The sequence below is a fragment of the Cherax quadricarinatus genome, chromosome 61, assembly GCF_038502225.1.
Source record: "Cherax quadricarinatus isolate ZL_2023a chromosome 61, ASM3850222v1, whole genome shotgun sequence".
NCBI classification, from domain to species: domain Eukaryota; kingdom Metazoa; phylum Arthropoda; class Malacostraca; order Decapoda; family Parastacidae; genus Cherax; species Cherax quadricarinatus.
In genome coordinates, this window is record NC_091352.1 from 7029551 (window position 1) to 7045236 (window position 15686).

A 15686-nucleotide genomic window follows, 5' to 3' on the forward strand; every position below is an offset into this window, starting at 1 on the left:
CGAGTAAAAATAATCTTATTAGTTGCACTGGTCGAATGTATTAACTAATATATACGGAAGTGATAAACAAGAGATCCTTTTGAACATGGGCCTATAAGTGAGGGCGACAAGTGACGTATCCTTGGGGAAAATGGAAGGCAGTCAGTTTTGATAAAAAAAATGGCATAGTTCCACTTTTTTAATATAGTCCTTCGCCAGCATCAGGGCACTCTATTGAAGAGGACGTATCCCAGAGTGTTGGTAGCACAACTAAATACCTGTGATTTGTATTATGTTTCATTTTTTATTTAAAACATAAGAATTACCGTTCTAGGATATTTTCTCTTAGTTGAAACATTTTTCTGGAAGAGGGGAGTGCTGAGCGTTTTGCTGGGTACTTGCGGACATTTCAAGGGCTAAAATGAGTGCCGAAACGAGAGAGCCGATGCCGAGAACATAGAAGACCCCCTGGAGGTGAGCCAGGTTGAGAGGCTTAGTGTGGGACTCTGGGGCGTGGAGTCGCTTATTGGCGTGCTGAGCTCTGAAGTAAGCCACCACCTCACTTTGCCATTTGTAAATCACCCCAGACTCAAACAACCGCAAGATAAGGCCATCGAAAGGAGACCTCAACGGGGAGTTCTTCTGATAAGCTAGGCCTATGCTGTACGTCAGTAGACACTCGGGTACGATGCGAATAGATGAGTAGCTACCGTAAGTGAAACGTGCACCGATCGCAAGCTCTACATACTGTTTGTTTTCTATAAGGGCAAATTTTCCATCTTCAACTTCGTCAAAGAGAGAATAAAGATCAACGCCTGTTTCTAAAATTTTACCAAAGCCGCGGATAACTGGTTCATTGGAGGAGTCAAACTGAGTCTTCCAGAAGGCGTGACTGCCAATCCTTAAGCCGCTTCTTGATAGCTGATCCAATGTGTCGATGGGAGCCGACATCGGAGAAACGGATAAGAAAGCGACCAAGTTGGCAGAGTAAGCTGTGGCGATGATGAGACCAAAGAGCCCAACGCAGCCTACGTACACGCGCACCGGTGCATGTAATGGCACTGTTTTGAGCGTGTGCATAGTTAAGGCGCCCAGGATGTAGAGGTAATTGTGTGAGAGACTCCTGAATGCTGGTAATTCTGGACTGACACCGATAGCTACAATAAGATGTAAGATACCTCCACTTACAGCCAGAGCCACGACCACAGAGCTCCAAGTGTCCCATGTGAAGGGCATCGCTGGAGACTTCCAATTTGGCAGTGGTTTGGGCGACGGTGCCGCGAAACACCCGCGTTCGAAGTTATAAGGGGTTGAGTAATCAACCTGTTTCCACCGATTTAACTCTAGGAACATGTTACAGGCGCCAATGTCAGCTAATTCATAGTAAACCTTTCCAACGAGACCGACCCAAGTGCCGTTATCTAGCTCAAATCCCCATAGATCATCGGGATTTATTTCAACATATTCAACAGAAAAGTTTTTCGACTTTGCAAGAACTTGCACAATTTGCATGTCAACTCCAAGACGATTGACGATATGTCGGTGGTCATCAAGGACGTACACAACACTTGGAGGGTGATCAAACGTGGCTACACGCAATACAACTCCATGCAAGTCATTCAGTTTCTCTGGGAAAAGACTCTTGCCTCGGTGGAATTTCCCGTCCCTCCAGGTGTCAAGAAGTGTGAGAGAAGAGGAGGCTGCATACAACTGGTTGGTCCACGCCAACAGATGCTTCTCTCGTTGCTGTAAGATCAATACCTTCTCCGTTTTCTTGAAATTATATAGGGTTGCTATGTCTGATGGACTGAGAGTGGCGTTTCCAGAATCAAAAAGGAGAATGTAGTGAGCGTTGTAGTTCCAGAGGGCATGGGGGTGCTCGAGGGTGGTGGCGGAGGCATGATAGTGGCTGACATTTGCGTGACGGATAAATGCGTCTCCTCCTGTCATCAGAAAGACATAAATATCACACGCAGACTGTCTCCACGTCTCCTCTCGGGACAGCACCTCCTCCTCCATCGAGAATACCTGGAAAAAAAAAAAAGTCTTAAATTAGTGATAAGACAAACGAATCCACATAGAGGCAGTAAAAGATAAAAAAAAAAAAATGGTTTTATCACCAGCTTTGACCGAAAAAAAAGTGTCTTCATGATGACGAAGGGACCTTGAGCCACGGAATAGTAGCTATACATTCCTCTCCTGGATAAAACCTAATTACTTCTCATTTCCCAAGAGCTCTACAACACCTATGGATTTAGTGATTTCTGATGACTAATTTAATAATAATAATAAAAATGATATAATAATAATGAGACTGACATAATTAGGTAAGCAATAAAACTAAATAAATTTAAACTAGTTGAAGAATGTCCCATGATTGCAGCTACATGTTGAAATGAAAGAATTTTTTTATAAATTTTAGATCTCACACAGAATTTTTAACTTACAGTGGTCAGTGTGACACTTGTGGGTTTAGCACTTAATTTTGATGATGATGATAATAATAATAATAATAATAATAATGTGACTTATTTTTAACGAGGTCCATGATAAGTAAATAAGATTGTATTTATAGGTCAATCTACAAATGATTGGTTAATTAGGCTTAAAACCTATCGACACAAGGATCATTAAGGTACATAATGATCTTTAAGACCACATGTCACCTGTTCACTACCAATTAAGAATACCTTAATCTCATATACGAGGATATTGGGATTTAAGTAAACTTCAAAGCGTATATAACTGAGATATACATTACACCCCTCCACGTGGACATGTACTCTTCCTCTCCATAATATATATCATCAGAATATATATCCTCCATTCTGTGATAAAATCGCGACATTTCCAGGATTTGCAATTGCAAGGATTCGGGTCTCCCCCTTCCCCATTAAATAGATACCTGGGTGTTAGCCGGCTATTGTGTTAAACAATCATGTGGGGGGGGGGGGTTATGTCTAAAATAAGAGTGGGACTCCCGAAATCGTAATAACATGATTATAAACAACTCACTACAGTATTGTGACTTATTCTTTATTGTAAACAACTCACGCAATAGACGGGGTTCGAAGCCATAGAAAAGTTAGAGCAGGGGCATGCTATTTTTAGTATTAGTGTGCCATGGATTCGAATCCTGTCCTCTCCATGCAGTGTTGTATGACCCTTTTATATATATATATATATATATATATATATATATATATATATATATATATATATATATATATATATATATGTATATATATATATATATATATATATATATACATATATATATATATATATATATATATATATATATGTATATATATATATATATATATATATATATATATATATATATATATATATATATATATATATATATATATATATATATATATATATATATATATATATATATATATATATATATATATATATATATATATATATATATATATATATATATATATATATATATATATATATATATATATATATATATATATATATATATATATATATATATATAGATAGATAGATAGATAGATAGATAGATAGATAGATACGTTTAGTGTTGTTTAGTTTTGATTATAATAATAATGCCCTTTCCATGAGTTAGAACAGTTAGCTTTGATATGATTTACGATACTGATGTAGATAAATAAACGAAGGTCGGGTCTCATCTTTGTTACCATATCATCCATTCCCTGTGACACTGACTTGAACTAACTTCAGCCTGAGAAGATTTAAATTTTATAAAACTACTGTATATATCGGCTACCATTAAGTCACTTGTATTCCTCGATGTCGATAGTGTGAGCGCCCATCGAACCCCGCTCCAGGCGATGTATTAAGAAAAATGATGCAAAAGGATTCAATATTTAGCAGAAAATCGTGTGTTGTGTAACACTATTCAGAAAAATGTCGCTATTGCGTGTTGCGCAACAACGAAATAGCTCGTGCAAAATTTTTGGGTAAAAATGTTTGCAGTCTTCCTTCGTTCGCGAAAGATATAACAAATATGTAAGTAATACGATCAATGAGCGTTCTCAGTACGAAGAAAAAAAGTTAATATTGCATAAGTTGAAATTTCTGTTAAACTACATGTACGTGCTAGTCAACTTTCAACTTTACCCAGGGTAGTCCGACACATTCCTGTGGCCACACATTCTCGTGGTTATACACATTCTCCTACACATACACTTTCCCAGTTTAATGTCATTTTAAGGACCAATTACTAAAATCTTCAGACTTTAACAGGGACAAGGCAGCGATATGAGGACCGAGGATCGAGCCTACACAACTCCATGCACCAAACGTCACACGCTGGTTTAGCGTTACATGAAATATAACATAATACAGTTAACTTTAAATCTATATTTCTGTATACAGTGCAATACTAGGTGCCTGACTGATAGAGAATGGGTCGCGATTAGAGGACAGAGGATCGAGCCTTCAACTGGTCATTGCTCTGAATAACCCACCTCGGGTTCAACGCTTCGTAAAGCATAACAGCAACATGTACGCAGTATTTTTTAAACGTTTTTATTAGTGTCATCGTTTCAAGGCAGGAGAAACTGCTGACCTGGAGAGTGTACAAAGAACTTTCACGGCACACATAAGTGCGATAAAGCACCTAAATTTAATTAGAATTTGTTTTTCTCTTCCTCCACTTTCTTGTGTCTTTTGTTGAAAACATGAGAGAACTTCATCTGATCGGCTTCAAATTTTCAACTTGGTCCACTGCAACTTGGACAAGGATCATTCAACTACTTGCATGTGTAGATGACCGATGATCAAAGTTATTATTATAAAAGATTCGCCGGTATTCTCCCGGCCCGGGCCTTTTCCAAGTGGTGGCCCGGCCTTGGCTCCCTCTTTAGGGAGTGTCTGAGACCTAAGTCTCCCATGGGAGGAGGCACAAGTAACTCCTCATCTTTGGGACCAACTGTCCCCAGGCCTAGCTTCTCGTAGGGAGAAGCTAGGCCTCTCTGGTCTGCCATCCCCGCCCCAAAGGGCCTAATGGGAATGAGTCTTGTGAGCTGCAAGCTCTGGCTCAGGCACCTACCCTACCCTAGAACGGCTGGGTATGGTGTCGATCCGATGATCAAAGTTATATGTTGTTATGTATGATAATCTATGTAACTATATTTGTTTATACCTGAATAAATTTATTCTAAGATTCCTGGAATGGGTCCGAGAACGTTCAAAAACCTCTGCTACATGTCTTTAAACATTCAAAAGAAAAGTGCATCCTACATCGACAACGAGCTAGATACACATTTACCAATTTTTATCTGTAAAAGAGTGTGAATTTTTATTCCCTTTAAATCACGTTGAATATATTTGAGTATACCTCTTCTGAACGGCTTCAATTTTTAATGGCTGATCCATCATACGGACACGCACACGTATACATATTTTTATGTTTTCCTGCAATATTCCTTTTGCGTATACAGAGGTAAAGTTGGCTGGGCTTATGGAATACCCGAATACTTTTATCTTATCTTATCGCGCATCGACAGAAATACATTTAGTCTAACTTTCGACAGAAATACATTTAGTCTAACTTTATTTTGCATTTTACATTTTCTCTTAATAATACATAAAGAAAATGGCAAATTAATGCGTCATCGAAGGGGAAGAATTTTATTTGTACAATTTTTACACCAACCTACGTTTAACATTTAGGTTAGACAAGTAGGCTTTTATTTATGGTTCATGAAGATAAATTCATTTTTTTTCAGTGGTCTCGGGTTACACTAGCGTTATTGGCACACATATAAAGTACGTTCTCAAAATTTAACCTAGGACCACTCAATCAAGTCAAACAATGTGGGAGGCCAGAGTAAGACATTAGACAATGAGACAATGCCAGCAAGCAGCTGAAGTGACAACAAACACCAGTGAACCAACACAACTCGTACAATCATCGAGAGAAGTAACAACGACAACGACATATTTCTACTGATGTCCTCGCCTTTCCGCTGGTTTATTGTGTTTTTGTTTGTATTCATTTGTTTGTGCTCGCATGGATCGAACTTCATGTCTTGGGCCTGCCACCTCTCAACCAGTCGACAAATTTTAAGCATATGCCATGAATGTATGGAGTTCGCCTCCACTACTTCCTAAACTCTAGCTCACTACACCTACTAAATATTCTTACCCTGAAGTTCCTTCTCATAATTTTTTTTTACTCATGTTGTTTAGTTTCCCTTATGACCCCATTTTAAATCTTTCTTTGTAAAAAATTTGAATAAAGAATAAGTAGGCAACAATTCGGTTAGCAACACACTCCCCTCACGGTGAGTATCCGTGGTTCAATCCTCGGCATAGGTGGAAACGTTGGGCATGTTTCCTTACATTTCCTGTCCCTATTCACCTAGGAGTAAGTAGGTACCTGTAAGTAGGTACCTGGGTGCTTGTCGACTGGTGTTGGTCGCATCCTGGGGGGACAAGATTTAACAAATGATAAACTACCATCCAATACTTCGTTGAAACTGGCTGCTATCTTTCTGATTAAATTAAAGAATACGAAAAAGACGTATTCGCTTTATGACAATAGCAACACACCAACGTTCTTTTATCTTCTATCGTTCACAGACACTGTTATTGAATACGTCATATACACAACACACCTAATGCGAATCTTAGTCCTGATTTTGTTTCTGCTTTTCTCAGTGCATTGTCAAATGCGCTAATCTCCAGAACACTCATGATCTGACTTGGCTTTTGCATTCTTACTTTTTCTCTTGACTTGTCTTAACCTTCACTTCACTATTAATATCTCCGAAGGCTATGCTTCAATATATATATATATATATATATATATATATATATATATATATATATATATATATATATATATATATATATATATATATATATATATATATTATTGTGCCCACGAACGAGCGTTATTGATCAATAACAACACTGCGACTAGCCAAGGACTCGAACCCATGCTGATTTGGCCTGCCTCATGGTGGGCGAAAACTCATGACGCCTTAATCCACTGGACCATACAATCTCCAAGAGCAGCGCTTCCAGCGGAACTGGGTGTTGTACTCGCTACCCAAGGACATACGATGGTGTGGATGACTCTAGGCTAATTTCATTCTAGTCCCTGTTTGGTGTACTAGTACGAAGAGCAGTATTTTATATTATTGTGCCCACGAACGAGTGGTATTGATCAATAACAACGCTGCAACTAGCCAAGGACTCGAACCCATGCTGCTTTGGCCTGCCTCATAGTGGGCGAAAACTCATGATGCCTTAATCCACTGAACATACAATCCTTAAGAGTAACGCATTCAGCGGAACTGGATGTTGTACTCGTTGTCCTCGGGTAGCGAGTACAACATCTAGTCCCGCTGGATGCGGTACTCTTAAGGATTGTATGGTTCAGTGGATTAAGGCGTCATGAGTTTTCGCCCACCATGAGGCAGGCCAAAGCAGCTTGGGTTTGAGTCCATGGCTAGTTGCAGTATTATATATATATATATATATATATATATATATATATATATATATATATATATATATATATATATATATATATATATATATATATATATATATATATATATATATATATATATATATATATATATATATATATATATATATATATATATATATATATATCCTAGGTAGTAGGTTGGTAAACAGCAACTGCCCAGGGAGGTACTACCGTCCTGCCAAGTGATTGTACACCGAAAACCTGTAATTGTTTTACATGATGGTAGGATTGCTGGTGTCTTTTGTCTGTCTCATAAACATGCAAGATTACAGGTATTTCTTGTTACTTCTACTTACACTCAGGTCAAACCATACCCCGGCCGGGATTGAACCCGCAGTCATAGAGTCTCAAAACTCCAGCCCGTCGCGTTAGCCACTAAACCAGCTTTTGAGACTCTATGACCGCGGGTTCAATCCCGGCCGGGGTATGGTTTGTTTGCAATCGTGTCATTACGATTTCGTGAGTCATGTACACTTAGGTCACACTACACATACATGTACAAACATATATATACACACCCCTCTGGTATTCTTCTATTTTCTTTCTAGTTCTTGTTCTTGTTTATTTCCTCTTATCTCCATGGGGAAGTGGAACAGAATTCTTCCTCCGTAAGCCATGCATGTTGTGAAAGGCGACCAAAATGCCGGGAGCAAGGGGCTAGTAACCCCTTCTCCCGTATAAATTACTAAATTTAAGAGAAACTTTAGTTTTTCTTTTTGGGCCTCCCTGCCTTGGTGGGATATGGCCGGTGTGTTGAAATATATATATATATATATATATATATATATATATATATATATATATATATATATATATATATATATATATATATACATACATATATATATATATATATATATATATATATATATATATATATATATATATATATATATATATATATTAACAATGCATTGTTAATATATCCAGTAAGGCTGATGCATGCAGTTGATGAGATGAAAAGCTGTAATCCTTCTCCCAGAAAGCTGGCTGCCTTGGATCAAAGTCTAGCGCAAGCTGGACTGCGAGGTATTAGTCCAGTGCGTGTAGATTTGTAAAGCACTGCGTACTTTCTTCCAAGGTTCGTAGGTTCGAGTCTCCTTCAGCCATAGATCAGTTTTTGTGTATATATATATATATAATATATATATATATATATATATATATATATATATATATATATATATATATATATGTATATATATATATATATATATATATATATATATATATATATATATATATATATATATATATATATATATATATATATATATATATATATATCAGCTGTCTCCCACCTAGGCAGGGGAACTCGAAAAAGAAGAAACGCTTTCATAAAATTTTCTTTTCTCATTTAATAATATATACTGGAGAAAGGGTTAGCAGTCCTTGGCTCTCGGCATTTTAGCCGCCTCTTACGACACACATGGCTTACGAGGAAGGATTCTTCACTTCTCCAAGGTCTTCCTACAACAGAATTGACATGAATGCTTTGTAGAACATGAAGAAAATAACAAAGTTGATTCCCTGTATCAGACACCTTTCCTACGATGAGCTGAAGGCACTGAATCTGCATTCTCTGGGAAGACATACAAATTAGGGAGGATAGTCTTGAGAAACACATGAGCACACATTTATAGTACATGTAGATATATTTTAGGATAACCCATTAAAGTCAAACAATGCGACTTATTTCCAATGGAGTCCTTATTTTTTTTTCTTTGTGGGCTTTAGCAAGGGCAAAGATCACAATGACATTACCAGGCAAGCTTAGATTATCTCTACCTGAGTAATATTTCAAATCAATCTTTTTCAAAATGCAGCGCGAATAACCCTCTCAGATTCAAAATTTTTTGATACATGTACAGACTTCATGGTAAGCTGCAGAGAAAAAAACTACATGAGGTAATATCGCCTTGAATACTGAGCTGAGGCATGAAATGTTCTCATTCACATCAGTATTATGTTCCAGCTGGCCTTCCCTCTGGGCTCATCAGCTGCGCTGAGACAAACCTTCCGCGTGCCTAGAGTATATCACTGTACATGGTATAAATACCAAGAAGTGTGCATCTATCAGTTTATATACACTGGGTTTAAAGCGTCCTTGACTGGAGGTGTATGGGTGACATGCAGCCTTAATATTAAGATCTTCGTCTAACTGATAGGCTTTACACCAAAATAAACAAACCAACATCACTAGAGTAATCTGATAAGTTTTTCCATTACTCAAGCAGATAATTCGCCATGAAGGCTGTTAATAGTACAGTTGAATTATATGTACTTGTTAGTGAAATACCTAATTTCCAAAATAAAATTCTGCACAATTAAACTGTTAAATATTTAATGGGTCTAGCTTTAAGATTATGCTTTAATCACAGGATATATATTTTGGTGTACATTCTGATGCATGTTGGTATACTCTAACGTACTCTATGGTAACTTTATATGACTTACTAGGGAACGGTGTCACTGGATTCTTGGCAACAATATGTTAGTTACGTCTCCTTGGATAGTCTTAAAATTAAATAAACTAAACATATTGCATTATATAAACTGTATTTACTACGTTTATTTTTTTTTGTATTAATATTAAGCCGAAGGAGGTAGTGAAAAGTTGCAGCTCTAGTGATTGGTGTGGGGTGAGTGCTATTCTCCTGTACCTGGGTGTTAGTCGACAGTTGTGGGTGGCATCCTGGGGAGTGATCAGATACAACGTATGAGGAACACTTAAATGACCTAATGTCTCACTCCGATCATCCGATGAGATACATCACTACTTCCTCCCCATACAAAGTGACCATCCAGTTATATCGCAGTCATGGGACTGTAATCGTGTGTCTAGTAGCCTCTCAGCAGTTGATATTCTCTCCTGGTTGTGCCTACCACTAACATGAAGGGAATACCCTTCCCCAGAAGGGTCTTTGTGTAAGTACAATTCTTACCATCATGCCTGCCGCTGCCTCCTTCAGGCCGTGGACGGTCACAGTGCGAGTTACTTCCATGAAGATGCTGAGGCTGCACTTCTGTAGGAGGGTGTCCACGGCAGCGGTCACAGCTTGCACCAACACTTCCTCCTGCTGCTGCTGCTGCTGCTGCTGCTTTTGCTGTCAAGCAGCACCACCAGGAGGCACAAAGACGTAAAGAGTTTTAAATAGATTTACATGAATGCCTCGCATTAACATGGGCTTTCCGATGTAAGAAACCTTTGTATCAGATATATCTGATTCAAAAATATATTATTATTATTATTATTATTATTATTATTATTATTATTATTATTATTATTATTATTATTATTGAGTAACTGAGGCAATGTGGTACCGACGGCACGTGTAAATTAAACAATCTTTTATCTGGGAACATTTTTCCGTGTGTTGAGCTTTATCAAATTCTACTCAGCGAAATACTGCCCAGTGAAAACATATTTTGAAATTTGTTAAGCTCTACTTAAAGCGAAAGTTTATAAAAACTTATTTTGCAACCTGTGTCAGAACCACAGCAATCTGCACTCCTGATGTATTGTAATATTTTTCAGTATATAACAGGGCGCGGGGGAAGGGGGGCGGTAACCCCCAAAACCACACTATTGCGGCATTTTTATAGACTAGCATTGGCTCTGGTTTCTGTATCCTGAGAGATATTTTACAAATTTAGCTATGGTCTAAGAGTTAAAAAACACTAGGTATTAGGAGGTACAGTGTATGATACAGAAAAAGAGACATTATATTTCGTTATTAATTTCGCCTTCGAGGCTAGTAAATTGTTCTTGATCCAAGGAATTGGATGGAATCTGATTGCCAGCCGTTCCTCAAGGAGCCGTATGTCTCTTAGGAATTTAACTCCCCCTCCTCCAGGAATTAAAATTCATGAAAATATGACTGAAAGACAATTTAATGTGATTTTATTTGGTATGATAATTACTCCTTTAACTTGCCTCAAAATGTTCAGGCATTTAAGTTTCTAAAAGAAAACCTACAAGACGTTGTAGATAACATAAGAACATAAGAAAGGAGGAACACTGCAGTAGGCTTGTTGGCCCATACTAGGCAGGTCCTTCACAAATCAACACACATGGATAGAAAGGTATGTGATAACAGGGCCGAAACGTTTCAAATAAACATGTCCTAGTGATCGCATTTTCTGTCTTTTTTTTTTTTTACTACATGTTACCCTAGGCTAGCGTTTAGACCTATTTCTCAAAGATTTTCTTACCTTGTCAATCAAAATTTGTTGGAGACCTGGTATGTGGTCTGGCTTCCTGTCTACCTGGAACACTGACGTCTCTCTCAGAGTCCTCTTTACTCTACTGGGAAGTCCTGCCTCTGGGAATTCCTCGAGGACACCCTGTATCCCCGGCCAAGAGGACAGCATATCCTGGAAACTGTACGTTTCAGAAAGTCCTACGAGAACGCGAGGCTCCTTGGGCGAGGGAGTCGAGTTTATCAGTGCCTGTGACGAAGGAAGCTGCAGGGCCACCAGCAGGAAGAGAGCCACTGATAGGGGTCGCTGGGGTGCCATACTTCACGAGACTGACCATTGGCTCTCTGGCTGTGCCCTGGCTGCTGAAGACGAGCTTCATATTGATTACTGCTATGTTTATAGCCCCTCTTCTGGCACCATGATGGGACATGTAGCATACTCTAGTTCCCCCATCCTTGTTCGTGCTCTTTATCTGTCTTCTCTCTTTACGTGCTTCTTCCTACGCTTTCTTTCTTTCCCTGTCCATGACTATTCCATCTTTCCCATCGCCCACTTCCTTCTCCTGATGCCTCTCTCCACCCTTTCCCCTTTAGACTTCTTCCTTCCTTCCTCTTCCATTATACTCCCCTTTCGTCCTCTTTCTTATACTTTCCTATTTTCTCGTTTTCTTTCGTCTCTTTATCCTAATCATTTCCCGTCTTCTGTTGCTATTGTCGCTCTTCCTCTTCTTCGTCTTCCTTCTCCTCTTCATCATCTTCTACTTATTCTTTCTCCTCCAGCAACTTAATACACCTATGAAGATTTCAATTGTGAATTGTTTCGCGTGTGAGTATGTCACACCCCCTACCCACCCACCCACCCACACACCCACACACCCACACACCCACACACACACACACACACACACACAAATAGAGAGATATATATATATATATATATATATATATATATATATATATATATATATATATATATATATATATATATATATATATATATATATAGTAAAATATACGACCACTAATAATCTTATAATGTACACCAAGCCTCCACGAACCCCTTCCCACCATTCTTCCCACATAACCCCCACCCACCACCCACAGTAATATCCAGCACCAACTTTAATATCCTGACAAAGTTGAACAAAAAGGTCAATCTTTTCACTCTGGGAATTTTAAAAATGTCAAGAGGCAATTTTAGCGAAGATGAAGCTTGTTAAGGAAGCGTGTGACATATGTGGCAGTTGTTGACAGCTAGCTTCTGACAGTATGTCACAACTACTGACATTGTGTGACAGGCATTAACAGAGTATGACAGCTATTGACAGCAAAGAACAGATTACGAAGTGAGAACACGAGAATTCACAAGTAGAGAACGAATGAAGGATGAAAGAGAACACTAGAGTTCATGGAGAAGACAGAACTCAGAGAATATGTAAGTCCACGCCGAGACTATCTGCTGAGAATAACTATCAGCTAACTAGATTAAGGACTATCGTGTATTATCTATGGTTATATGTCAAGGATAGGTAAACAGAACTCATAGACTGAAGGAATGGGGAAGGGAGAGTGAGAGCATAAGACCTGTTTGTGCTCCTGTAAAATATTTGATCCAAAATGGGACAAAGAGGGGTGAATAAAACAATACTAACAATTATTTCCAAATTACCTAATAAAGCATACAGTAATATGAAGCCCTCTAATAGATTTATAGTATTTCTGCTAAAGCTTAGATTATAATGTGCTTAAAATTTGCACATTTTTGCTTACTTTTTAAGGGTCTGCACGGCATAAATAGGCACTTTAAATAGATACAAGTTAGTTTTCCTAGTTGCAGAGGCGACACTAGGAAATTTTTGTTCATTCCAACTGTTACTGAGCTGGTTGTTTCTATGTTCATTCTAGTCATGAACTTCAGTGTGTCAGGTTTAAGACTATCATTTATAGTCATGTAGTTCAGTATGTCAGGCTTAAAGCCTATGATTTACAGTTGTAGTTTCATACGTTAGGCTTAAAGCCTATCGACTGTACGTGGGTGAAGTGAGGTTAAATCATAAGGATTTTAATCCACCGGGAGGCCTGGTCATGGAGCGGGGTGCGGGGGTGTCGACCCCCGGAACACCCGCCAGGTAGACTCCAGGTAAGGATGATAAGATTTACCCGGAGTTTACCTGGAGAGGGTTTCGGAGGTCAACGCCTCCGCGGCTCGGTCTGAGACCAGGCCTCGTGGTGGATCAGGGTCTGATCAACCAGGTTGTTACTGCTGGCCGCACGCAAACTGACGTACGAACCACAGCCCGGTTGGTCAGGTACTGGCTTTAGATGCCTGTCCATTGCCTTCTTGAATTCAGCCGGGGGTCTATTGGTAATTCCCCTTATGTATGCTGGGAGGCAGTTGAACAGTCTTGGGCCCCGGACACTTACTGTGTTGTCTCTCAATGCACTCGTGGCACCCCAGCTTTTCATTGAGGGAATGTTGCATCTCCTGCAGAGTCTTTTGCTTTCATAGGGAGTGATTCTCGTGTGCAAGTTTGGTACTAATCCCTCTAGGATTTTCCAAGTGTATATTATCATGTATCTATTTCGCCTGCGCTCCAGGGAATACAGATCAAGGTCCTTCAACCGTTCCCAGTAATTTAGGTGCTTTATCGTACTTATGTGTGCAGTGAAAGTTCTTTGTACACTCTCCAGGTCAGCAATTTCGCCTGCCTTAAAGGGGGCAGTTAGTGTACAGCAGTATTCCATCCTAGAGAGAACAAGCGATTTGAAGAGAATCATCATAGGCTTGGCGTCCCTGGTTTTGAAGGTTCTCATTATCCATCGTATCATTCTCCTAGCATATGCGGTAGATACATTGTTGTGGTCTTTTGAAGGCGAGGTCTTCTGACATTATCACTCCCAGGTCCTTTACATTACTTTTTCACTATATTGTATGGTTAGAATTTGTCGTGTACCCTGATACAGTTTTAATTTCCTCAAGTTTTCCATATCTGAGTAGTTGATAGGTAATTATTTAAGCTAGGATAATCCTGAAAGATTTATTTTTATTATCACACTGGCCGATTCCCACCAAGGCAGGGTGGCCCGAAAAAGAAAAACTTTCATCATCATTCACTCCATCACTGTCTTGCCAGAAGGGTGCTTTACACTACAGTTTTTAAACTGCAACATTAACACCCCTCCTTCAGAGTACAGGCACTGTACTTCCCATCTCCAGGACTCAAGTCCGGCCTGCCGGTTTCCCTGAACCCCTTCATAAATGTTACTTTGCTCACACTCCAACAGCACGTCAAGTATTAAAAACCATTTGTCTCCATTCACTCCTATCAAACACGCTCACGCATGCCTGCTGGAAGTCCAAGCCCCTCGCACACAAAACCTCCTTTACCCCCTCCCTCCAACCTTTCCTAGGCCGACCCCTACCCCGCCTTCCTTCCACTACAGACTGATACACTCTTGAAGTTATTCTGTTTCGCTCCATTCTCTCCACATGTCCGAACCACCTCAACAACCCTTCCTCAGCCCTCTGGACAACAGTTTTGGTAATCCCGCACCTCCTCCTAACTTCCAAACTACGAATTCTCTGCATTATATTCACACCACACATTGCTCTCAGACATGACATCTCCACTGCCTCCAGCCTTCTCCTCGCTGCAACATTCATCACCCATGCTTCACACCCATATAAGAGCGTTGGTAAAACTATACTCTCATACATTCCCCTCTTTGCCTCCAAGGACAAAGTTCTTTGTCTCCACAGACTCCTAAGTGCACCACTCACCCTTTTCCCCTCATCAATTCTATGATTCACCTCATCTTTCATAGACCCATCCACTGACACGTCCACTCCCAAATATCTGAATACATTCACCTCCTCCATACTCTCTCCCTCCAATCTGATATCCAATCTTTCATCACCTAATCTTTTTGTTATCCTCATAACCTTACTCTTTCCTGTATTCACTTTCAGTTTTCACTTTCAATTTTCAGTCCTG

At 39.2% G+C, this 15686-nt stretch overlaps 1 protein-coding gene across 1 annotated transcript; it reads right to left on the reverse strand.

Annotated features, from left to right (window-relative positions):
- Nucleotides 1–192: 192 nt before the first annotated feature.
- On the reverse strand, nt 193–10593 carry LOC128699401 (glutamate receptor ionotropic, delta-1-like). Its single transcript, XM_053792076.2, has 2 exons — nt 10435–10593; nt 193–2007 (listed from the first exon to the last, which is right to left on the reverse strand). The coding sequence occupies exons 1-2, from the start codon at nt 10492–10494 to the stop codon at nt 325–327; spliced, it is 1743 nt and encodes a 580-aa protein (XP_053648051.2). The 5' UTR covers nt 10495–10593; the 3' UTR covers nt 193–324.
- Nucleotides 10594–15686: the final 5093 nt, after the last annotated feature.